Source organism: Anarrhichthys ocellatus, unplaced genomic scaffold, assembly GCF_004355925.1.
Source record: "Anarrhichthys ocellatus isolate YVR2014 unplaced genomic scaffold, GSC_Weel_1.0 scaffold18, whole genome shotgun sequence".
NCBI classification, from domain to species: domain Eukaryota; kingdom Metazoa; phylum Chordata; class Actinopteri; order Perciformes; family Anarhichadidae; genus Anarrhichthys; species Anarrhichthys ocellatus.
In genome coordinates, this window is record NW_022280048.1 from 3,921,531 (window position 1) to 3,945,367 (window position 23,837).

The window sequence follows — 23,837 nt, forward strand, 5'->3', positions numbered from 1 at the left end:
GAGAGAGAGAGAGAGAGAGAGAGAGAGAGAGAGAGAGAGAGACGGCCAGAGTGAGGCTGGGTTTTGTTGTGCGTGCACACTTCACATATCCTTACCTCTTTGTATCTCTCCAACTCCTGAACGAAGGTGCGCTGGTAGAAGAGGGAATGCAGGCGTTCTTGAGTGTAGTTGTGGCATAGGTCCTCAAAGGTCGCGCCGCACTCGCGCTTCGCCAGCCTGGGGTTTTGAAAGCCCGGTGTGTCCACAATGAGCAGAGAGCACAGGGAGTGCTGGCTGGATTTCAAGGCCCTGAAGCACACAGGGCGAACACACACACACACACACACACAGTGAGATGCTTTAGACCACATTGTATTGATTGCATTCGCTGCATATAACCCCTGGCTTTAACCTTAGCTCTCTCCACCACATCCCTAACCTTAACCCTCACTAAACATAATCCTAGTTCTATTCGAAAAGCTAAATACAAGAGCTAAAGTTAAAACAGCATCTTATACTTCCAAACTACCCATAACAGCCGTTAAAAACCAACCCTGTCTGGACAGGCATCGCTTAAACACCCCCAAAGACTGCAGTTGTGTAAGATTCTATTCAAGATGCCAAGATTTAGAAACATTTCAAAGATGTCACAAGGAGTCTGCACGATTCCATTATATAACGGTGCAGCCAACAACATGCCATCTTCAATTTGCCACGGCTTCGGGAAAGCACAGGATCAGAAATACTAACCGGTTTATTAAAGAGATGAGGGTCGTGAAGAGTTCCGAGTAAAGCCCCGATGCCATGGCCTCTAAACACTCCATGGCCGTGGTCCTGGCCTTGGATCCTGCTATGGGAGCCAGCCAAACAAAGAGCGGATCAGAAATAGCTCACAACAACATCTCCATCGACAAAAATCATGAGGGCCAGTTGAATTAGATGAAGAAAGAGCGGTATAAGCTCAAACATTTGTTTCTAAAACCATGTGCAAAATAGTCGTATTTGTGCGTATTATGCCCAAAGGCAGGCATAATGTATTCAAATTGGGTGTGCAATAGTCTCTGTAAAGCAGGGTCATTTAGGACTCAGGTGTTTCCGAAATGGTCAGATCAACCGACGCATACTCATGTCTGTGCCTCGCGGCAATGGCCACCTGTTAAAACTCCTAATTCATCCCACCATCACACAAAACAGTGCGTCCATGGTGCCTGGCGGATATTTTCATGTGCACACGGACGTTGATGTCTGTACGTTCGTGTGCGAGGGGATGTACGGGGAAGGTGACGCGGAGGTCAATTCTGTCCATCCCTTATGTGACAGACTTTTAACTGTATCCTCGTGCCCTTCAAAGCGTGTGAAAAATCAATGTGAGGCAATTATGATTTCAAGGACAATGAACGAGGAGCAGATCCAAAATTGCTTGTCCCGACACAGTGTGTGTACTTATCTGTCAATAGCCATTGTAAAGCTGTGGTATTCATTACTAAGATAAGCTCTACTTTCTCCAGAGCATGCAATTTCCCTCCAGTGACGAGCAGAGGTGTATGCGTGTGCATGTGTGTGTGGAAACAGAGTGACAAAGAGAAGAGTGGAGGGGGGGCGGGAATAGGAGGAAATAGTCTGTTGGTAAATGCGGTCTGTGGAGTACCTGCATCTGCTGTGCCATTTTCGTCCGAAGCCTGGCGGATGGAGCTGGCTCTGGGCAGGGTGCCCTTGGCCTGGTGCTTGAAGATGGAGGAGGAGAGCTCCTCCAGGGTGCAGCCCAGCAGGTAGGCGGCCTTCTGGGCCCACTCATGACGTGCAAATTGTTTCCTGCCAGCTGAGACACGTGCATGAAAACCTCCATTAGCCCTTCTGCCAACTACCCCAGGCACACGGCTAGAATGGCAGCTTTGTGACGAGCCTGTCTCCGGTCAAGCTGACACTGACACAGCTGGTGAGAACACGCACTAAAAGCATGCTCCAATGTTAGCGGCTTGAACATTTACATTTCATCCACAGTTGAAGAAAAAAAGAAGGCATATCCACTCGCTTCAACAACTGCTGTTTCATGTTCAAAAAGAAGTCTGTGAAGTTGAAGTGATAATTGCCCTTTTTTTATTATCTTGAGAATGAAAGCAAAACTTATAATTAGGGGACACAATTAATGTATTTACATAAATTCCTCTGTTATTCTCGTGGCTGAGTGATGGAAACATGCAGATATGAGTGCAAGCTTCAGTTTTAATCCACCATGAAGTGGTATCTTCAGAGACTTGAGAGAGGAAATGGGGGATTTCACGCAGAGAGCAGTGGGCTCTATCGGTTTCATCAACACCGCAGCAGCCCTGCGCACTTCTCATGATAAGCAGGACGGTTGTCAAGACAAGTACAGCCATTTGAATATTTGCTTTGATAGACATTCGCCACCACGGTTATTGAAATTCCGGTAAATCATCAAAAAGAGGAAATTGGTTTTGCCAATATTTTGAGGATATTACTGAATCAAAACATAACAGAGTTTACAACCTTTAAAGATAAGAAAATAATTACATATTTATAATACTTGCCCTTAATAGCATCCAGTCTGATAAGCCGTTTTTTATCTACACTTATTAGATCGAAGTGTTGATACAAGGGAGACGCAAGTTCATTCCAGGTGGTCCCTTTAATTAGTTTTGGCGGATAAGAGACCAGTGCTGCCCTCTTGTGTTCCACTACGAAGCTGCACTAAATATTTATAATATTTCATAATGTTTGTGGCAATCAATCACAGTGAAAGAACCGGCTGCCAAAAAAAAAATGTTTTTTAATGGACCAGATTATGATTTGAGTACCTTAATGAATAAATGAAATATTCCCTTTGACAGGGAGACATAACTCTTATTGCCGTCAACGTGTTGACTATTGGGCTTAACTTTTATCCCATCATGCCTTGTTTCTTCATGAGAACCCCGGTGTGTTTAACAGAAAGACAGCAGTCCAAATCCATAAATGTACCCGTCATTCGCAGATTAGATGTTGTGAAGCGTCGGTATTATGGGCCGATAATAATTGCTGAACATTTTAAAAGTGTTCCTGGACGGTGTTGTGCTGCCATTAGAAAGATTGGCAGCCAGCTGGAGGGGATCACTGTGAAAATAATTTAGCAATTACACTGCAGGCAGAGAGTGAAGAGCGAACAAACATGTCAAAAGCACCAAATACACACTCACTGTTCCATTATTCCTTGTGAATTGTCAATCATTCTGAAACTGCTTCCAAAACACTGAAAGCCATCAAGCTAATAGATGTGCATTACAATTACATTTGCAATGCAAAATACAGTGAAATGCAATCCTACCAACAGCCCACTGTAACTGATCTTAAGCAAGGGCATTTCATACTGAGGAAATGCTATATAAATGCTAATCTCATCATAATACAAATCTTTTTTGACAGCCTTTTAAAAATAGCAGGTAAACCGAGAGTCAAATGCTGTGGGAGGCAGATCTACTACTTTATAGCAAAGAAAAAGAGAAGAACCCTCTCTTACATTAGGTTTCATCATACAAACAGCTTCAAAGACAGGAACAAACCCTCATGTTTAAGAGGACCGCTGTTCCCATTAGGCCTCTGCTGCTTTCTTATGACAATAAAAAAATGTTTGTCAAGACTTGAAGCTAAAATCAGATTGATTCTTTCTGTCCTTAGATGTTTCACTGTTTCATGACCATTAAACTCAGACAGTGGTCTCCGCTGTGCTTTGATTATATATAATGATCCAATCATTAAGGATTAATAAGGTTAACCCGAGTTGTTGAAGATGAAAAAAATACAACGCATCTCATATCATTCATTTCACATGGGTGCTGCCAGGTCAAAGCAGAACCTGCTCGGCAGTGACCAGGGGCCTCGTTTATAAAACAGTGCATTGATTAACACTAACTGTTTGCGGACAGAAATTAGGAAATGAACGTACGCCAAAGAAATATTCTGATTAATAAAACCTTGCGTACGCCTGCTAGTGCGTAATTTCCTTTTAAAGATCCCAGTGCTAGTGTATCCATCACGCATTACAAGAGTCACCTCAATACATCCTACTTCCTAATAAGTACTACATGTCTCCAGTTAGCTGTAACACTTGCATTAGATAGCTGTTTTTAGTCTGTATACATTATACTGCATCTGTGCGAACAAACCATAAATAAATAAAAACTGTGTCCACTGCAGCGATTTTACGCACAAAAACTATACACAAACTAAAATCCTACTTGGTGATATATGCACAGCATTAGAAGATATCATTGAAAACTATTGACGATCTATTCTGGAATTCTTTAACGCTTTTAAAGAATGCATTTGCGAAACGTCTTGGATTCCTACAACCGATGGTGATAATGTCAGCAGGTGACGTACGCGTCTTTCAGGCCCTGTTTTGTGCGTATGTAACAGTTATAAATGAGACCCCGGGAAAAATATCCTGGATACTGGTACAAATTTGTCCTGCCATAGATCAGTGCAAAACATCTTTTTAAATTGCAGATGCTGGATCTGGATTACAGCTGTCTTGCATCACACTGAAGGAGTGACCTACTGTACAGTGAGATAAAGCAGGCTTGACATTTTTTGAGATTACACAAAGTGTTGTGAAAATAATTCTGGCTAACATTTTGTGATATTTTGGCTTTTCCATCGTGTAGTGTAATATGTACAAATCCAAGACGATCTCTGTCACTGGGTTGCGTTATATCATTATCCTTAGGAATAAGCGATGCAGCTATGGAATGGAAAAGCCTTTCGGCGAGCAATCTTACCCTTAGTGGCTCCTGCAGACCCGAGATGGTAGATGGCCCCGAGGACGAGCCAGAAGGCCCTCTGCTCATCACCACTGATCCCCAGAACCTTCATGGCTGCTTGCAGCTTGGAAAACAGCTGGGAGGCCCGCTGCTTATCCTCAGTCTGGCAGATAGCACATGACGTCAAATAAAATTCCTTTTAGAACGTTTAACGGAAGTTAAAATTGAAGTATTAGTTGTCCGTTCTGGGCTACCACATACTGTGCAAACAGGCCAACCTCCCATTAACAAGTCGTATTTACCTTTGTCTGAGGCATGATTCCAAATGCATTGTTTTCGGCAAAGTGGTTCAGGTGCAGCTCCGTTCTGATAAAGGAATGAGAACAGCCCGGAAGACGTCAACATCTCCCATGACTACTAATTTCTTCATAACAGAGAAGCAGTAACACATCATTGCTACAAATCAACGTATTAATCCAGTACAGAATTGTGGTGCAGTGTGCATTGAATGGGCGTAATAGTATTCATCCTGACCTAAGGGAGCTGTCTAGTCCAGCCATCAGGTAGTAAAAGACATTAAAAGTGGACTCTCCCCCTGGTCTTCTTGTCACCCTCGTCTTCTCCAGAAGCATAGTCTGCAAGGCCGCAGCAGAACAGGATGTTAGCATGACAGAAAGTAATGTTTACTACAGGCAGTGCAAGTAAGTGTAACAACAAAGCCTGCTGGAGGTGAACATTTGAACTAGTTTTATGACACATTGTCTGAAATCATATAGTAGATTTGTACGAGTAGGAAATTCAGAGGTTGAGCACCAGTGATTTGAATGAATGAATGAATGAATGAATTAGGGTTGTCCTTGACCAAAGAAATTCTTCTTTATTTAGTCTACTAATCAATCGATTAGTTGATTTAATCGACAGATCTGTAAATCTGAGTTTCTCCACAAAGAATCATACAAAAGCACCACTTTGAATCTTTTGTTTACTGGAGATGTGCTCCTAAGTTTTTGGGAAATAAGTCATTCAACATGAAAAGAGCCTAAAAAACAACTAAAACAACTGATTAGTCGACTCCTTGACTAAAAGGTGCTAGCCAAAGAAGGAACGAATGATGGATAGATAGATCGATAGATTAATAGATTTATTGGTACCTGTATAGAGGCTGAGGTCACCAGGCCTGTCTGGTCAAAGTCCATGGAAACAATATGGGAGAAGCGACTGGCATTCCCATTCATACATGTAGAGGCATTCCCAAACGCTTCCAAAACTGTGTAGACTGCCTGCCATTTCTCTGCTACAGACAACAAAGAGTCAAATAAGGTGGGGGGGGGGGGGGGGGGGTCCTAGTAATACTACAGCACAACATGCACTACACTTAGTATTTTTTACTTTGAGTTCCTTTTCCAACCTACTGGAGAATGTTTTGTTGGTGCTGCCGGCAATGGAGATCAGGTATTGGATGATGTGCTGACAGTTGGTGGTCTTGCCACTTCCACTCTTGCCCAGCAGGATGATGGACTGATCCTGTCGAGTGATCAGCAGGTTCCTATAGGCAGCCTGGGCCATGCTGTAAATGTGAGGGGCAGTGTCCTCCCTTCTGCAGCCCTTGAACATTTGCATCACCTGTAAAGCAGATAAATAGATCACAGAGAAGAGGATATGCATATCAACTATTCTTATAAGTTGATATCATTCTGATCTCATATTCTGCTTCTCCGTAGGAGATGTGTCATCATATCCACAGGCTGCAGCCTACCTTCTCAGAGTACATCGAAGGGGCGCTAATGGGGTTGACGACCACCATGTTGGGCCCAGCATGGGTGTGCACCAGGTTACCGCCGTACCGCTGCCTCAGGGAGTGCATCACGCTCGACTCGTTCAAATACTGCAGAGAGGCCAGGTCCTCCACCCGGTCAAACATCGGCGGGTTTGCCTGGAGTTGAAAGTCAAAACGGTCACGTACTCCCCCGGTGTCATCCCTAATTGATGCGGTTCAGAGTTGATTTGATGATTAAATACCTTCTCTACATCGTCTTCATCCACATCCAATAAAGATCCGTCACTATCCAGGCGGATTTTCACCTTCCCCTCTGGCAGGCTGCCCGCCGCCGTCTTCAGGAGATTTGCTGCAGCACCGCAAATTCTGGAGTTAATTCACCCCGACATATGATCTCGAGCCGAGTGCAGTAGCTTCACCTTATTTTACATGTCGGATACTGCGTGGCAGTTGAATCGCTTTCAATAACGTATGAGCTTCATTAAAACTGAACAAGCTGCATGCTTAGTCTTATTGCCGGCGGTCGAGTCTAGTCTGGTGCCCTCTATCAACATTACAATATCAAAAGCATTTTCTAAGCTTCAATAATCCACGTCTATAGTCCAACAATCATCAAATGTCACCTCTGAAAGGATAGTAAGTTGAGAATTTGCTATTGATGTGTTATAGAGAAATGACACATGGGTACTGGTACATGTGCTGATGATTACTTACCCATGGAAAATCCATCCTTGTGGACGAGCCATACTTTCTCTGTGTAGTACCAGGCTCTCTCTGCCGTTATCTGCTCCTCAGTCTTTCCCTGTTAGAGACAGGTGAACACTCAGCATGAGAAACACATGTACGATCAATAATTGAACATTACCAAATGGAGGACTAAAATAAAATAAGGAAAAAAAGAATACTGGGTAATGGACCACCACGAGGATCCTACAAAGGAAACTTTCAGGAGCACGGATGAACATGCAGTTCACATTCACATGAGACACAGGAACTGCACTCATAGCCCCCCCCCCCCCATCCCTCTGAAAGCACCTTTCAGAGCTCCCAGAGTGTGCGTTGAACTCGTGGAGAGTGCATTATATGTGTTCACTGAAAGGAAAGTCAGAGTGTGGGGCAGGGATGTTTCATCACAAACAAGTACATCACAAAGACAAAAATACACGAGTTTAGGGGGTTTGCACAAAAAAACACCACAACACAACAAACAGAAACAGCCCAAAAGTGTTTGGAGTGAGTCATGCATGGAAACAGACATGTAATCAAGCTAACATAACAAGCATCGGATAGCTGCACCGAGACAGCACATCGTTTGTATTTCCTCCCTTTGGTGAAGATGTAGGAACAGCAGGAAGTGAAACGCAACAGCTGGGGCGATGGGAAAGATGAAACCTGGGTTTTGCTGGAGGTGGAATTGCCTCACTTACCACTGAGCCGTCCTCCCACCCACACCATCTTTACTCGATCATCACACAAGCAAAACACAAAAAGCACACATCACACTGAAACACGGGAATAACTATAGTCAGTTGTAGCCATGGTCAGACCTGAGCTGCAGCCGAGTGTGCTGCCTGAAGGATGGCCACGGGGTCCTCAACAGGCTTGGACTGGAGAAGGGAAGGAGAACTAAGAAGTCAGTATTTTCAGTGGGTTTCCAAACAATGTAGAATAAGACACGGTTGGAGAAATAAAACGTGTGGTAGGTCAAAAATATGTATGGGTAAAAAAAAAAAAAACATAATACAAAAACACTGCGGCAAGACCATCAGCAGTTCAACAGTGCAATAGTAAGTCAAGCAACGGCAGCAGAATAAGTGAGTCAGTGAAGTAACTCACCATAAGATATTACAATATGAATGCATATTACCAGTCATAGTTAACAAGATCAGTTGAGCACAGTGAGGTATAAATGCAGGGCACCATGCAGCCAGAAGGAGTAGTAGTCGATGCTAAAGAAGTTAGCTATAGAGATGGTATGGTAATGCGTAAACACAAGGATAGAATGAAATCTGATATATACTGTATCACTGCAAGCAATTTCAGGGAGTTTGATACAGACTCTTTCAGTGCTAGGTATTTGAGAAACAGTTGCATGGGACTACAGTCAAACATCAGGAGCCATATGTGGGTGTAAAGAGCAAGACCAATACACAGCTGCATGTTGTGTTAATTGTCAACTGAACGCATTCAAATTAAGCTATTTTTATCTTGTTGGTGCATCTAAAAATCAAGAATCCCCGACCCAAAGTTTAGTAACTAGTTAGTGTCACACTACTACATTCCGGGCCCTCGCGTGAACCCCGAATGAACCGAAGAGAGCAGCTAACGGGACAAAGCCAAGCAGGCAGGCGCAGACAAAGTAGAGCAGAGAGGGGTCAGTAGAGGAGAACAGGCTCAGACTCCAGCACTGCGCGGGCGAGGGAGTGCGGCGAGCCCACCAGTCGAGCCGGCCGTACCTGAGAGGATTTGCGGCCTCTGGCACGCTAGCCATGCAGACAGCATAGAGGACAGTGGCGAGTCGGGATCCGATGGCCCGCGGAGAAGCCGAGATAGAGACATGAGACAACAGGGGGGGATAAAAAGAAGGGCCTTTCAGTGCTCTGGACTTTGAGAGAAGAAATAAGCATACACTGCCATATTATCAAGCACTGCCAGAATAATAACAATGGGCATTGTACGAAGTCATGCAGTACGCAGGTGCTCCCCTGGACCTGATGACAAAGCAGTTAATGCTACAGAATGAATGAGAGGAGGGCACTGAGCGAGAGAAACACAGAGCTACAGCTGTTAAATCCAGGTGTGCAAAGTGAGCTCAAAGAACTCAAACTGTTGTTTCTGAAACAAAAAGTGTTACCAGTCAATCACACGGCATTACCATTTACGATATGTATAAGTATGTATGGATTATGATCAGTTTTATCAAAGTGTCAGCAGAATCTCTTTCATTCCGGTTAGGGCTGGGCGATAACTCATTGTGATCATTTATCGTCTGTTTAATGGAAACGTATTGCCATGAAATCACATATCGAGATATTACGTCGTCTAAATTGATAATAACAAGCATCTGCTAACCTAAATGACATTACCACTAAGTTCTATGCAATTAACTAATGTCAATATATGCAAATATAAAAACAATGTCGTTCTAATTCAACCTCATTTAGCACTACAGCACTAAAGTATTTAAATCACACAGGAGTATACAACAAGAGGCCTTATCTTCTGGTTATTTCATATAGACTATGTATTGTATTACAATAACATGCTATATTGTGATATATATAGCTATCAAGACGTAAAATGACCTATGTCAGGATGAAAGGTATTGTCCATATCGCCCAGTCCTATCTCCAGTATATCAACATCAACATTCACTGAACACAAGTTCAGCTCATGCTGCCGTGAAAGCCTTTCTTTTCCTTTAAGTCATCTCCATAACTTGCAACAGAGAAAATGATCCCACCCTTTGGTCTCAAAGTTTCAGATTTCACACCAACAACGCAGAGGACCCCTGTAATAAGAACCCTGTCGGCAGACTGCTCGGGACAGCCGTGGACCCGGGTCGACTCAGGCTGGTAACAGGGTAAGCCTTGGCAAAGCAATGGCAGGTGCAAACCAAACAAAGTTACAAAGAGAGAAGTTACATCGTGGCCGTTGATGGCGAAGATCCTCCTCACGCGCTTGTAATCCTCCTCAGAGGGAACTAGCTCCGGGACCTACAGTTGGAAAGCAGGACCAGCAAATTGCAGTGGGGCAGCCGGGAAGAAAAACCAATGATGCAGAGGAAATTGATGTCAAGATCCACTTTACACAAACAAACAAAAAAATATGAGTAGGCACGCAGAAGCATGCCATGTAAAAAAATATATAAAATGTGAGAAACACACACAGTGTGGCGTGTACCTTTGCTTCGAGATGAACACACACCTGTTCATTCGGTGCAGACTGAGCCTGGGGCGGCGCAACGGGGGACGGCTTATCATCGGGGCCCGCAGGGGGACAAGGTGTCTCCTTTCCCTTCACACAATTATACGCAAACGTCCACAAACACACAGTTGGGACGGACAAACGTGCACACACAGATGGAGATGACATGGGAAGGTGACAATGAGGATGACGTTGATGTTTTTGGCACGGTGTACTTTCTTTAAACTCTGTATTCAAGTCAACACATCCAGAACTATACAACCAACTCCGTGGGACGTTTGTTCCTGCCAATTCAATTTTCCAGTTAATTCAATCAGGAAATGAGTAAAGGGAAACGACTATCAAGGAGAATGGGATCATTAAGCGCCGCATCACAAAGATAATGGTTCACGGCTTTTGTTTGTCAATGGTTACTTGAGTAACAAGCTGTTGCAATTAAAATGGTTTAGCGTCGTCTCAGCTGACTTGTCATACAATTACGACGACATGCACGTTATCTGGGGGGTAGCACCTGAAATTAAATCATCAAGTGAGTTTCATCATTTGCTCTGTAATTGTATGCAGCTGTGGATCAATAGTTCTAGTTTATTTCCCCTCATATCTGCTGCCGTTTACATCGAAGTTCCATTTCAAGTTGAGGTTGTGCAGCTAAAAAACTATTGTAATCATGATAAAACCATTACTCCTGATTAATTCTTATCTTGAGACGACAATCAGGATAAGTAGGGCTATTACAAAGCTTGCTTTAATTTAACTTATTCTCTAATCGCCTATGCTAAAAGTGACAATTCAACTAACTTCCACACAAAGCCTAGAGGTGAAAACACACGTCATCCTGATTCTTTTTTTTTTTATTTATTGTATCTAATGGTAATGGCTGATATCAGAAACATGCCGTGTTGATACGTGGCTCCAGCGACAGCAGAACAGTCCAATAACTAGACGGCACAAATCTTGAAGGATGCTCACTCACACACAAATGCACATCTTGAGTTCACATCTTGATCCTTCCCTTAATATTAGAAACCTAAATCTGTCCCTCGAGAAGTCGTAAACACAATACCCCTCAGCAAAAAAACACCAGGTGCATACCTCCGAAATCTAATCCCGAGCTCAACGGCCAAATAACCAACTGTTCGCCAGTTGATCACATTTTTAGATGGCCCGCCGGCAGACAAAATGCCAAAGACGCTAAATAGCAGGACATAAATATAACCTCGTCTGAGGTACAAACTGAAAGAGAGGCCGTGACGTTAAATACACAATCAGAGTCCAGGCGTAAAAGTTTAGCTGAGGGAGAAGGCTCCAGCCGCATGTGGTGATGCATGACCAACTGGGATCTCGGTTTTCTGGGCAGCTGTTTTGAGCTGTTTGATTAGCAGCAGCTAGCAATTAGATTACTCTGTATGTCGTTTGTATTCTTATCGTGATTCCTGTTTCTTTAAAAAAAAAAAAAAAAAAAAAAAGCCTCCCAAAAGAACCGCCGGAGCCCCCCCCCGCCTCGGTGGTCAGCGCAACGTCAGTGCTCTGCCTGCAGAAAGCGACAGTAATGAGTCACGGCTCAGTGCTCGCAGATAACGCCGACCGACCGGACTAGCAGAGTGCAGGCCATGAGCACTCCCTCACACCCACTGATGAAGTCTGTTCATGAGCTGGCACATGCACCCTTCTTCCCTTCGCTTCATTATGTCACGGCTCCTTTTTGTCAGAAATCAAGTTGTACTTTTTTTGAAAATGTAAAAAAAGAGCAATCGTGTTAAGATGACATTTAGTAATAAAACGCTAGTTGTAGGAAATGGTAACCAAAACCTGAAGATGTCTTTCAGTGTAAACACTGTGAGAAGGTTGCATGAACAGAAAAGTCTGTGTTTTTAATCAAACAGCATGCTCCACCCAGAGGTTAAGTAGCAAACGTGCACCTATTTCACTCAGTACCTCCGGTTTCTTTACAGCAACCAGACGAGGCTTTGGGATGAACCCTGCAGGAGGAGCCAGGGGGTCCGTTTTTTGGACTGGGATGAATCCCGGAGGTCTTGCGAGGGGATTCTGGTTTGGGGACCCCGGACTGGATCTTCTGGCAGGGATGAAACCAGGTGGAGGTGTCAACAGGCTCTGTTTGGGGAGCGGGATGAAACCAGCAGGCGGGGCTAAAGGGTTGGGTTTGGGAGCGGGGATGAATCCAGCTGGAGGGATGAGGGGGTTGAACTTTGGTGGTGCGGGGTTTGGCGCTGTAGGAGTGGGCACAGATGTGACCTCCTCTGTTTTTTCCTCCTCCTCCTGCTTCGCCTCGTCTTTCGTGTCCTCTTTGCGGTCCTGGGTGCGGGTGCGAGGCCGGTGTTCCTTGGTTCTGCTTCTGCCCATTAGGCTGGTCAAGCCCATGGAGATATCGTCCTTGTCCGGCCGAGCAGCTCTGGCGGTCCTGAGGGTCTGGTAGTCTGCAGCGGAGGCGGCCCTCGCAGACTCGGAAACTGAAACAGGCTGGTTCTGCTCTACCGTCACAACAGGAACCACGCGCCTGACGACTCTCCTCGCGACCCTCGCCACGTTTTTGCCGCTGGAGCTCTGCTCCTCCCCCGGACTGTCCGAGCCGCCCATGGCAACGTTACTATTTGACTCTTCAGCTGACGACGCCGTCGACTGTGGACCGCTCCCTGTGTCTAGCCCAGGTTTAGTGGCTGCCTGAGGCGGACTACTATCTCCATCGGACTGGATACAAACAGAGCAAGGCAGACAATAGTACAGATTATACCTACGGCTGGTGCAGATAAACTGTCAAAGATTTCATCACCAGGTTCTGGGCTCAGAAACTCTGTGGAAAGGCTTATTCAAAAAATTCAATTTTATTCTAACTTTGGAGCTTATTGGCAAACTGTTGCGAAAGTACTCAAAACATTTGTCAGACTTCAAGGATGCACACAATGCATTTAGATGAGAAACACTAAATATATAAACATAACTTTTGTTTTGCAGACACTGTGTTTCAGACACATGATGCTCAGTGTAATGGGAGTAATGAACATCACCTCAAGTCCTATCAGTAAGTATTTATTGATGAAGAAACTGTATTTGTCATCACCATATACCTAAATTCAACTTATTGTTTAGTAACCTGACATTAGCTGGCAGAAGGTCATGATCATGATTAGTTATCTTGTACCAGCGCACACAAAACTGTTCCTTCATCATGTGAATTAGTGGCCAAAAGCATGCTGGTGGGGGGGGAAGCACTTACATCTGGCTTGTTCTCAACTTGAACCTACACAAGAGGAAGCAACAAAGAACAAGATGAAACAACACATTCAGACCAACGCTTTTTCTCCATCAACAGAAAGGTTCACACATTCAACGAGCAACAGCATGCACTTATGAACTGAAAGGCTAAATAAACACACACACAGAAAAACGAGACTTCCCTTTTGCTCCCAGAATGAAAAGCGGGATTTGTACGCCATGGAGGTAGGCCAGAAGTCATGGAACAAGCTGCCCGACGTGTCGAATAAATGTATGGAATGATGAGATGATGAGAGATAGAAAAAAAAGAGACAGTGATGAGGAACGGCAACTTAAGGGTGAAAGGTGGGAAACTGTGAACTTCTTTTCTGCACACAACAAGGCAGTGAGACCATGCAGCCCTGAGGATAAAACACGTGAAATGGATAGTTTAACCATAGCTCTCTTCACACGATAGGAGACAAGCGGGAGACATGACGATCTAACAAGATCTGTGTAAACAGGACCAAAAGTCTGTGCTCAGAATCACCTGCGCTAGTGGTGATTAATTAATATATGTGGGCCTTGCTCGCAATCAATTACTCCAACTATGCATGAAAAACTGCCCTTCACCTCATTCAGCTCACTGAAATGATTACATATGTTTGTCGTAAAATCAATCAATCAAGCTGAATGTGTTTTGACTTCGCAAAATACATTAAAGCCAGCGATATTAATGGTTGATTGACAAAGGAATCAAACAACACATGGGATTTTCACACTTGCATCTATACTCAGTAACCAGGCAAACGTATCACAACTTTTCATGAACAGTTCAGACAAAACAATGGCCTCCTACTCACTGAGGAGACAGAGCACTCCTATAAATAGTTTCAGCAGCAAAAGGAGGCCATTTCTGAGAGGCCATCAGAGGCTCAAATGGAACTGCTAAGCAGAGCATGTAGACCCTGAGCGGATCACACCGCTCACCACACACACACACACCCCCACACACAGTCCACCAGAGGCCCCTGCGCCCATTACCTTCTCTTTAGGCCTGGTTAACCTTCCAATCTTCGCTCCGCCACCTGTAGCGGTGCGGTCGGGGGCCGAGGTAGGGTAGGGACCTGGGTTCTGCAAAGACCTCGCACTCACTAGTCCCTGAGAGGGAGTGTGGGAGGGCAAACGTGGAGGGCAGGGTCGCAGTAACGCTGTGGTCTGAGGAGTGGAGGGGCGTAATGTGAGAGGAGCTGGGCACGGAGATAGAAGAGGGACAGCTGCTGAAATACACAGGGGGCTATAAATAGTATTTGCAGAGGCACAACAATTAGTGCTTTTCACTGCCACTCCCATTTTCCTGGTGACAAGGGGTTTCCCCTCATCAGGTGATACACACACTTTTATTTGCCCTTTAAATTTGAGGGGAACACCAAAGCTGCAATAACTCCGTTAAGAGATCTACGGCTCAGTAGTAAATTCAACAATGTCCTTCTCCAAACAGACTCAGAATTGAATGACAGCTTATTTAATCTTCCATTCCCCTCTCCACAATTATCACACTATTCTCTGCACATCCAACATCCAACGAGAATCCTCTTTTCTCTCTATACAGCTACAGTAATGCACGCATTGATTCACCCATAAACACGCAAAAAAACAAAGGCCTATCATCTGAGGCCACAGCACGCCTGTAATATTTGTGGGAGGCATGTTCCTCAACATGCGTTTTATACCACAAGAGGGAGCTATAAACTAATGTATCGACTGGGCACACTACTGACCTAAATTTGAGATGTGGTATGGTTTAGTGACGTTGATAAGGATCATGCACTAAACAGTGGTTGCAGGACCAGAGTCCAGATACACAACAAACAGCACTCCTGTCTGAAAGAGTAAATCAATTCAGGACATGGCTTAATGTGAAAACTCTGTCAATACTGCATTGCTGTAAAACCAGTTGGGTAAAAATAGTTGCCTGGAGGTAGATTTTCAGAGTGTTGGTGCCATGGAAATAAAGTAACAGGCTTGGCTGGGCAGGAATAAACTAATCCATTCTTGGCACGCTCATGAACTGTTTAATTTATCAAATAACCAGCGCTTATGTACAAAATATAAAGTAGCAAGTGGTTGTTGTTGAAGTCATTTATTCAGAATCGAGAGACAACTTTTCATTTGAATTGTAATGTGCAAAAATGGAACAAATTATATATATATATATATATATATATATATATATATATATATATATATATAATCTGCTATAAAGCGTTCCTTCCTCATGGTAAAACCAGAAGCTCCTATTAGCTCTCAGCAAGGGCCAGCCAAACACAGCCTAGCCCGTCTATCTAGCACAGTCTGCTAATCCTTAGTCAGTTACTGGGACGCAGCATCGTGTCTACACAAGGTTTTTGCAGACCAAAGATTAAGGACTCTATACTCCATAAACACTGTGGATTCTGACCCAGTTAAATCCTTAAAACATATGAAATCTGTTGGAATTATGTTGCAAACAAACAACAATATCTGCTACTTCTTTATTTACCAAACCCTTAGTAATTTGAGTTTTAGTCCTTAGATATTAGAAAAGGGAGAGCTAACAAGACGACAAAAATCCCTGAAATAAAAGTATTATATTTATTGGTCATTTCAGATTAAAATCTCCACACAGCATAATCCCCAAAAGCAGGCGTTTGACCAGCGGTCCATGCTTCAGGAGCTACGAGCAGAAATGAATCATGGGACATCACAATCTGCAGTCCTCAATTACAGGACGTGACCCAGATTTTACTCCGTAATAGCAAAAAGGCCTGAAAATCAGAAGTTCTCTCTGAAAGTAGGCCACCTGGGCATGACTTAGGGAGCAGCAGGTTTATGCTCAGGTGTGAGCCCACCTGTGCAGCGGAAAGTAAACATGGCCTTATGTAACAGTGATGCACAACTTTGGAACGATGCTGGATATTTGGATGACAAATCAGACAACCCATTGATGTAACCGCACACATTGATAATCTCAATAAAACAGCAATGCATACTGCTCGTTCTATCCGCTTGTAGTGACACGAATAAAAGTGCGAAGAGGCTCAATTAAAATAGTTTGCGTAAATTATGAAATATCAAATACATGTAAAGAGTGGAGGGCATCTTAAGTGCAGCCTCCATCATGAACCAAACAGCTTTATTCTTGGAAGCCCCACCTCTTTCTAATCCACGCCTGTGCTAATACTCTCTGCTGCGGTAGCATCGCCCCACTGGAGAGGGGGATGATGTGATTTAAATGGGCAGCTCGGGGAGGAGATTACACCATTTGCTAATTTCCTAATGATAAAACTGTGTCTGGGCTGCGGAAAGACAGGAAATGCATGGCATGGCAGATAAGTGATGCAGGGGTTATTAGTCGACCACACGGGAGCATCAGGTCGGCCGTGGACCATCCTGGCAATCAGGCCCTCAGCATCATTTTATTCTATTTATTGGTTTATTTGATAGGGGACAGTGCACATTAATAAAAACATTGCTGTAAATGCGCCAGAGTTTTAGCCAAGAGGATATTGTTCATCTGTAGTCCCAAGGCAGATGTTACAAAGTAAACCTCAAAACAGATTAAGTTTACAAAGTTATGCAATATTTAGCCTTTACAAAGCTCATTAAGTGTAAACAGGTCAAATTACCTGCTAAACGGTATGATTTGGGATGTTATTGAAATAGTACATGGATCAGCTTTTTCCTAATTTTTTTTTACCATATTTTATTTTATTTTATTATAGTTTAGTTTAGTTTTTATTAAATAAAAGGTGCTGCTGCCAGCTTTGAAATGATGAAGTAATTGTAGATATAATGATGAAATATGCAAGTAAAAGGTACTAAATAAATGTCAAATCAGCTCTGCCAAATAGACCAAGGTGTACAACAATAACAAAGTGGCATGTGCTGTTCATGGAGACACTAACCAGTTCAAGGGAGAGCCCTTTTTGGCCCTTTTTGGCCCCCTGCAACAACAAAAAAGGCATCTCAACTGTGTTTCTTAATGCCTCTGACCAATTGATTTACCTCAACCAGCTGGAAAATTGTCAAACAGTGCCCCTCCCTTCAGAATGTGTGAGACAACAAATAGCAGACACAGGTATCACAGCCTCACATGCTGTACAGCAGGGTCCCCATCTACAACCTGAACAGATGCAAGGCATGAGCACTCATTGCTCACCTTGTTTAGACACACTGGATTAGTTGATCCTGCTTTACTTTCTTTTATTAGAGTATGAGTCCAGTGGTGTGGTCTAAAACTCAGTGTCTATGATGGGGAGCTTACAGTGAATCGGGGAAGACACGGAAAGCTTTGGGAACAAAACAGAAGAAAAGCTGCTCTGGCCTCATGTAGTGTGGACAATGGCTGCCACCCAATGGACAAAAGGTTTATGTGCTCCGCTGTGCACACTCGGCCTCGCCATGAGATGATCTAATTTAGGCCCAGAATAATGTCTGGGCACGTTTAAAGTTTATTTTCTCTTGAGAAGTGATCTACTGCTAAACCTTTGAATGGCAAATAAGCAAATGTTTGAGATTATATTAATGTAGCGCCAGAAACAATACTATGGATGAGGAGATTCCTTTTTCTTTGTGTGTAAATGTGAGAGGTGCTTTACGCAGCCTAAAGCAAACCATCTGATGTTACTGACTGATCAGAGGCCATATCGTGATAAAAACAGAAGTAGACAGAGACAGAGGGAGACTCCAGGAAGTCACTGCACCCAGCCCAGAAGTAGTCCAACCCATAAACCCCTGTAAACCACAACTAGTTATAGATACAACAACAAGTATATAATATATATCATGTTAATAAGTGAGTTTTAGAGGTCCTGGCATAGGCGGTTCTTTTTTTTACACTTTTGAACAAAGCTAGGCTAGCTGTTCCTCCTGCCTCTGGTGTTGATGCTAAGCTAAACTAACTGACTGTAGCTTCATTGTTGAATGAATTTTCTCTCTCCAAGAAATTAGCATATTTCCCAAAACGCCAAAGCCTTTCATTAACCTTTAAATACATTCAGCCAATGTAAGTGCTCATGCATCACATATGGTTCTACCTGCGTAGCACAGCTCTAGATCCAGACTCCAGACCTTATTATAACCACCTATTAATAGTGCTGCTGGTTCTAGGTCACACTCACATGCTAATTTTTCTGCTTTTTTTTTACGATGGCCTGTGTCATGATGATCGTCAAGATCAGTTAAATGAAGGACAAAGGAAAGCACATTAATTGTTGTCTCTGGCTGTGCCAGAATATTCCCACAGAGGTACGGTTCCCACGTGATTCCAAATGGCGGTAGTGTGGGTAAAAGCATCCGTTGGAAGGTGAGACAATGTGGTACACACAGACAGAAAAACACATATCAAGTTCACACCTGCTGCTGTACAGTACACCACACACACCACACACCACACACACACACACACACACACACACACACACACACACACACACACACACACAACTGTGACCCACCTCTTCTGTTTAACCTCATATTTGTTTTCACTGTGTCTTAGATTTTCTGCACACCAGCCTTGTTCCGTGAACCTTTTACATCAGAACAAACAAACCCCTGTATGGCGCCCATGATTATAAGCACTGAACTTTCACGCCGAGCCGAGCGAATGTGAGCCAGGTCTGAGCCCTGACGTGCTCGGAGAAGAATGGAGGTAATCTCCTTCATTACGCAAAAGCGCTGCGAAGCATTCTCCTATACAGTGTGATTCTGAATCAATCTGGCCACTGACCAATGTGGTGCTGCCGTTTATTTTACTGATAGAAACATCTGTCTCAATAGATATATAGATGCATAATATTGTATTGCATGCATCTAAATGAATATGACACACTAGAATGTGCCTGGGGTTAAAGTAATAATCTCAAGGACTTTCATTTAAATAAACATCCGTTACTATCTATCAGCGAATTAAGCAACACGATGGTGATTGAGCCTTTATTCCCCCCCACCTTGCATTTGTAGTATTACAAACTGGGTTTCTGTGGCGACATTTCCCGGGAAAAATCACAAGCGGCAACTTTGTTTGGACCGCCGGGTGTGATGTTCCATTTACACCCATCCTCATTATGTAACTAATATGCTGGGGCTTTTAATTAACTAATTATTTTATTACAAAATGTTTTTTTATTACAAAATGCAATGTATAAAATAGAAAAAGCACTGTGAGAACACTACTGATGCACCTCAGATCACAACATAGCACACCCTTGACCTGAGCCAAAGTTAATCTCACCCACTCTCTTAAAACACTTAAAAATGCTCAAAATTCGGGTGTTTGTTGTGGCAGCTAATAAAGAGTTTAACTTGATGCTCCTCTACTTGTTGCACATGATTATCCGAGCAAAAAAAAAAAAAACCGAGTGCGCCTCAGGCCAAGTCTTACAAGACCATATGGCCGTGGTCTGTGGCGGCGTTTGGGCCGTTGTTTCCCTCAGCGTCCTATTGTTTGGTGTCAAAGGACTGGGGGAGGGTGGGGAGGCGGGGGATTATACACACAACACATTCTCTTTTTCAAAAACACACACACTCCCCCATACATACAAGCACAAAAGCACGTTACCAGTGTCATTACAGTTCCACCCACGATCGAGAGATCTTTTAAAAAAAATAAATAAAATAAAAAAAAATAAAAAATAAAATCACCTTTACGGTGCAAAACCACATGCTTAGAAGGAGGAAATAAAAGGCTGGTATGTATGGTCATTTTAGTCAATTTTACCCCAGGTACATATTAAGAAAATGAATTAATAACAGCTCCAGGAGCACCAGAACAATGAAAGTATGATTATATTTCAAAAGTCTGTAATTGTCATGACATCCAAAGTGAAATCCTGGCCAACACATATTTTAGATCATAGGTATGAAATGCTGCGATGGCATTGACGGCACAGAATCTGTAAATGTGGAATTTGGGTTTGCAAGTTACAATACGTTCCCTTTTGGTGGACTGAACACGATTCAACAACACTACTTACATTAGAGATGTCTTTGTGCGGGCCCTCAGTGGTCCTCAGCCAGCTGCGGTTCAACTCGCTCAGCTCCAAAATGGGCTGCACCTTCAGCCGGACCGACTCTCCGGACTGACGGATCATCTCCACGATCTCATCCCTGCTCTTGTTCTCCACATTGACCCCGTTGATTTCCACGAGCCTGTCTCCTGGCACCAGGCCCAGAGCCCGGTCCTTGGTCCCGGCACCTGGTTCGGCGAAGTGCACCACGCGCGGACACGCTCCTCCGTCGGGCTGCCTTTCCAGCATGGTGGTCCTCCGCAAGGAGAAGCCAAAATCCCCGGTGTTGCGCCGCTGCAGCTCCAGCTCTCTCGGATCTGGTATTGGCGGAGCAACAAGCACGGGCAGCTGTAGGTCTGCGCCTGGGAAGGTCTTCTCCACCAGCTCAGGAATGTCAACCATGTAGGTGCCTTTTGGGTTGGAGTGGTACTTCAAATACGTAGTCCAGTTCTCGCCAGCAAGATCTGAAGCCTCTGAGGCCTCGTCGCTCATCTGGGAAAATGACACGTGCCTCTGGCCTACCAAGGAATCCAACCTGGCCAATTCCCCGAACTTGGCTGCTCTCTCCTTTACAGAGTTGCGATGACGGTCCACTTCTTTTCCCCTCACGTCTTCACCAGAGACACTCACGCTCATTCGCCCGGCATCCTGCCCCAGGGTGTGAAGCCGCTCGGCCTCCAGGTCCGTCAGGCTGAGCTCCATGCTGGTAGCTACCTTAATGGGGATCGGACTAGAGATCTCCAACTTGGTCCTCGAGTCCCTCTTGGAGCTCCCTCGATTGAGGTTGAAGAAGCCTCTGCGTATGCTCATCTCTTCCAGGCTCTTTAACTCGGCCTGGGACATGCGCTCTTTCTTCTCCTTCTTCTCCTTCTTGCTCAAGTCCTTCTCCTTCTCCTTGTCTTTCTTAATCAGGTGAAACATGCTCCAACTTTTCGGTAGTCTTATACCAGTTTGAATTGTTCACAGCGACAAAAAGGGCAGTGTCATATAAATGAGCGAGCATCCGTGGTAACTACGGACCTGCAACGCCATCTGTAAGGAAAAAGAGGAGGAAATTAAGGAATTATTTGCTTAACAGTCTAATTTAGTTTTACCTGAATATAGTACTGACATGCCGATATATGAACAATATATTGTTTAATCATGCACATCTGTAACGGCACATACGGTATTATGTGAGATGTGCAAAACAAGATTGCAGATACAGTAAATTCTTTACAGGACGCTTTTTATTCATCCTTCTTTTAACTTATTTGTGTTATATTTTTATGTTTTCATGCATAGATGAATAATAACATTCTTCCTGCATCATATTGTTGCAACACATACAAACATTTCAACAAATACTGCCATTGCACATCATAACTCTTCTTCTCATCTTGCAGCTTTTGCATCATTGTAACACAAATCAACACAATTAAAATAACTCAAATCAGAATTACAGTGTCAACTAAAGATACGACCTACAAACACTAATATAGTCTACATTTGGGACTTCGAAGTTGCCCTACATACAGACACAGTTTTGAAGAGCTTGGTCCACATCTGTCTTGCTGTCAAAGGTTCAGCATCGCCATTAACAGTGATGCGGAACACCTGAACATTTGTGCACGAGGCTCTCCGTGGAACCTGAATGCCTCGATCGCGCGCGCAAACAGTAGCCTGGGTCAACCCATGAACAGCAAATTCGCACTTAATCACATCTCCTGAGGTCAGACAGGCAATACAATAGCAGCAGCCCTCAGTTGACAGCACTTTAAACTTCTGTGACAATTGCCATGGTGACTTTTCACGTGAAATGAGAGAACATTCTGGATGTTTAGCTGTAACTGAACTTACTGTGCACACACGCTGTAGCTGAGGCTGGTGCAGCTCGGCCGTAATGCTCTCCCTTTAAGCAGCTTTGCCCTCATTCCCTAGCACCGGTGGCCTTAGGGAACACTTTCAGTAGAGAGTGTAACAATGTCATTTATACAAAACAACACGTTTTTTTAGTTAACGCTATTTGCACATATGACACTGACCTACCTGAAATTGCCCGCGTTGTTGTCTTGCTTGAAGTTTTCAGCATGTTTCTCCTTGGTATATTGACAGGAGGTGCGAGAAATGTAGCTTGTGATGCCTTCACATGCTTACCGTAAGCTCCGATTTAACAACGGTACAGTAGGTTTTTAATGAACGACCCTCGACTGTAGACACACCTACTCTCATGTTTGTGTTTTTAATTTAGACAAAAGTCACGCAGTTAGTATTCATGTATGGAATAGTCTATATATTTAAATGTGAAAACTGCACGGAACTTAAATTGTGTGCATAGAACACCACAACGCCACGTAAATTATTATCCAATGCATACTGTCATCACGTTTTATTCTGCTTTCATGCAGTCCATTTCTATATGTTACACGGGGAATAATTGTGCCAAATAATGGTCGAATGTAGCCCTCTATAATCTCGTTTGGTCGTCAATATTTCAACTGCTCTCAAAATTTAGGAATTCCAACAGAACTTAAAGGCAGCACCAGTGTAAACCGGACAGCAGTGACCCCTCCTGGTTGTTTTACTCACTGGAACAATGAATGTGCAGGTAATATAATAAAGGCACAGGTAAATACTTATTATATTATATTATATTATATTGAGTCAAGGAAAATCTAGCCTTTTGTCACACTCTATTGCACAGGTAACCTACTGTACAGGTTACAGTCCAGTAACTTTGCTGATTTTTTCGATCAATATAGACTTCTAAACCGGTTCAGAGCCCTTCTGAAGTGCTGCTTAACAGTTTGTAGTTTCTGATGTTCAAACTGGTCATCTGTCTGTAAAGGATCGTTTGTGGACCCTTGTTTCTTCAACAAGGGTAGTGTATGTGTGGGGGTAGGTGGAGGTATGAATAAATCACAGCAAATACCTTGATTTGACTGTATTTAAAGAAACATTTTCATAAAAATCTGCACTACATTCATATCAGTGCTTCCCTCTACAGTGCCCCTAAACTCAGAATATCAATCACATTGCAACATCTCCAAATCATTCCAAAATTCCAGATTATTCATGTTAAGTTCTCTTGCGCTGGGGAGATTTCCTGTGGCTAGAAACAAAACAAACAAACTGACTCTATCACAGTTTCTCCCTGAA

At 43.6% G+C, this 23,837-nt stretch overlaps 1 protein-coding gene across 11 annotated transcripts in view; it reads right to left on the reverse strand.

Moving 5' to 3' along the window:
• LOC116388797 (unconventional myosin-XVIIIa-like) overlaps positions 1-22,817 on the reverse strand; it is a 59,248-nt gene extending 36,431 nt beyond the window's left edge. For 2 of the 11 annotated variants that reach the window (XM_031856992.1, XM_031856991.1), the window contains exons 1-14: positions 22,728-22,817; positions 22,539-22,640; positions 20,667-21,731; positions 7,228-7,315; positions 6,756-6,862; positions 6,493-6,669; positions 6,149-6,359; positions 5,888-6,030; positions 5,271-5,371; positions 5,039-5,102; positions 4,755-4,899; positions 1,628-1,798; positions 730-826; positions 96-288 (exon numbers count right to left, since the gene is read on the reverse strand). In XM_031856992.1, coding sequence (XP_031712852.1) covers positions 96-288; positions 730-826; positions 1,628-1,798; positions 4,755-4,899; positions 5,039-5,102; positions 5,271-5,371; positions 5,888-6,030; positions 6,149-6,359; positions 6,493-6,669; positions 6,756-6,862; positions 7,228-7,315; positions 20,667-21,620 — 2,451 coding nt within the window. In that variant the 5' untranslated portion in view covers positions 21,621-21,731; positions 22,539-22,640; positions 22,728-22,817. Of the gene's footprint in view, positions 1-95; positions 289-729; positions 830-1,627; positions 1,799-4,754; positions 4,933-5,038; positions 5,103-5,270; positions 5,372-5,887; positions 6,031-6,148; positions 6,360-6,492; positions 6,670-6,755; positions 6,863-7,227; positions 7,316-8,060; positions 8,121-8,969; positions 8,997-10,416; positions 10,531-12,375; positions 13,147-13,672; positions 13,697-13,853; positions 14,075-14,694; positions 15,791-20,666; positions 21,732-22,538; positions 22,641-22,727 lie in introns of those variants that run through there. The other 9 variants (XM_031856990.1, XM_031856988.1, XM_031856985.1 and 6 more) reach the window with 8 other exon arrangements.
• Between the last annotated feature and the right edge of the window lie 1,020 nt (positions 22,818-23,837).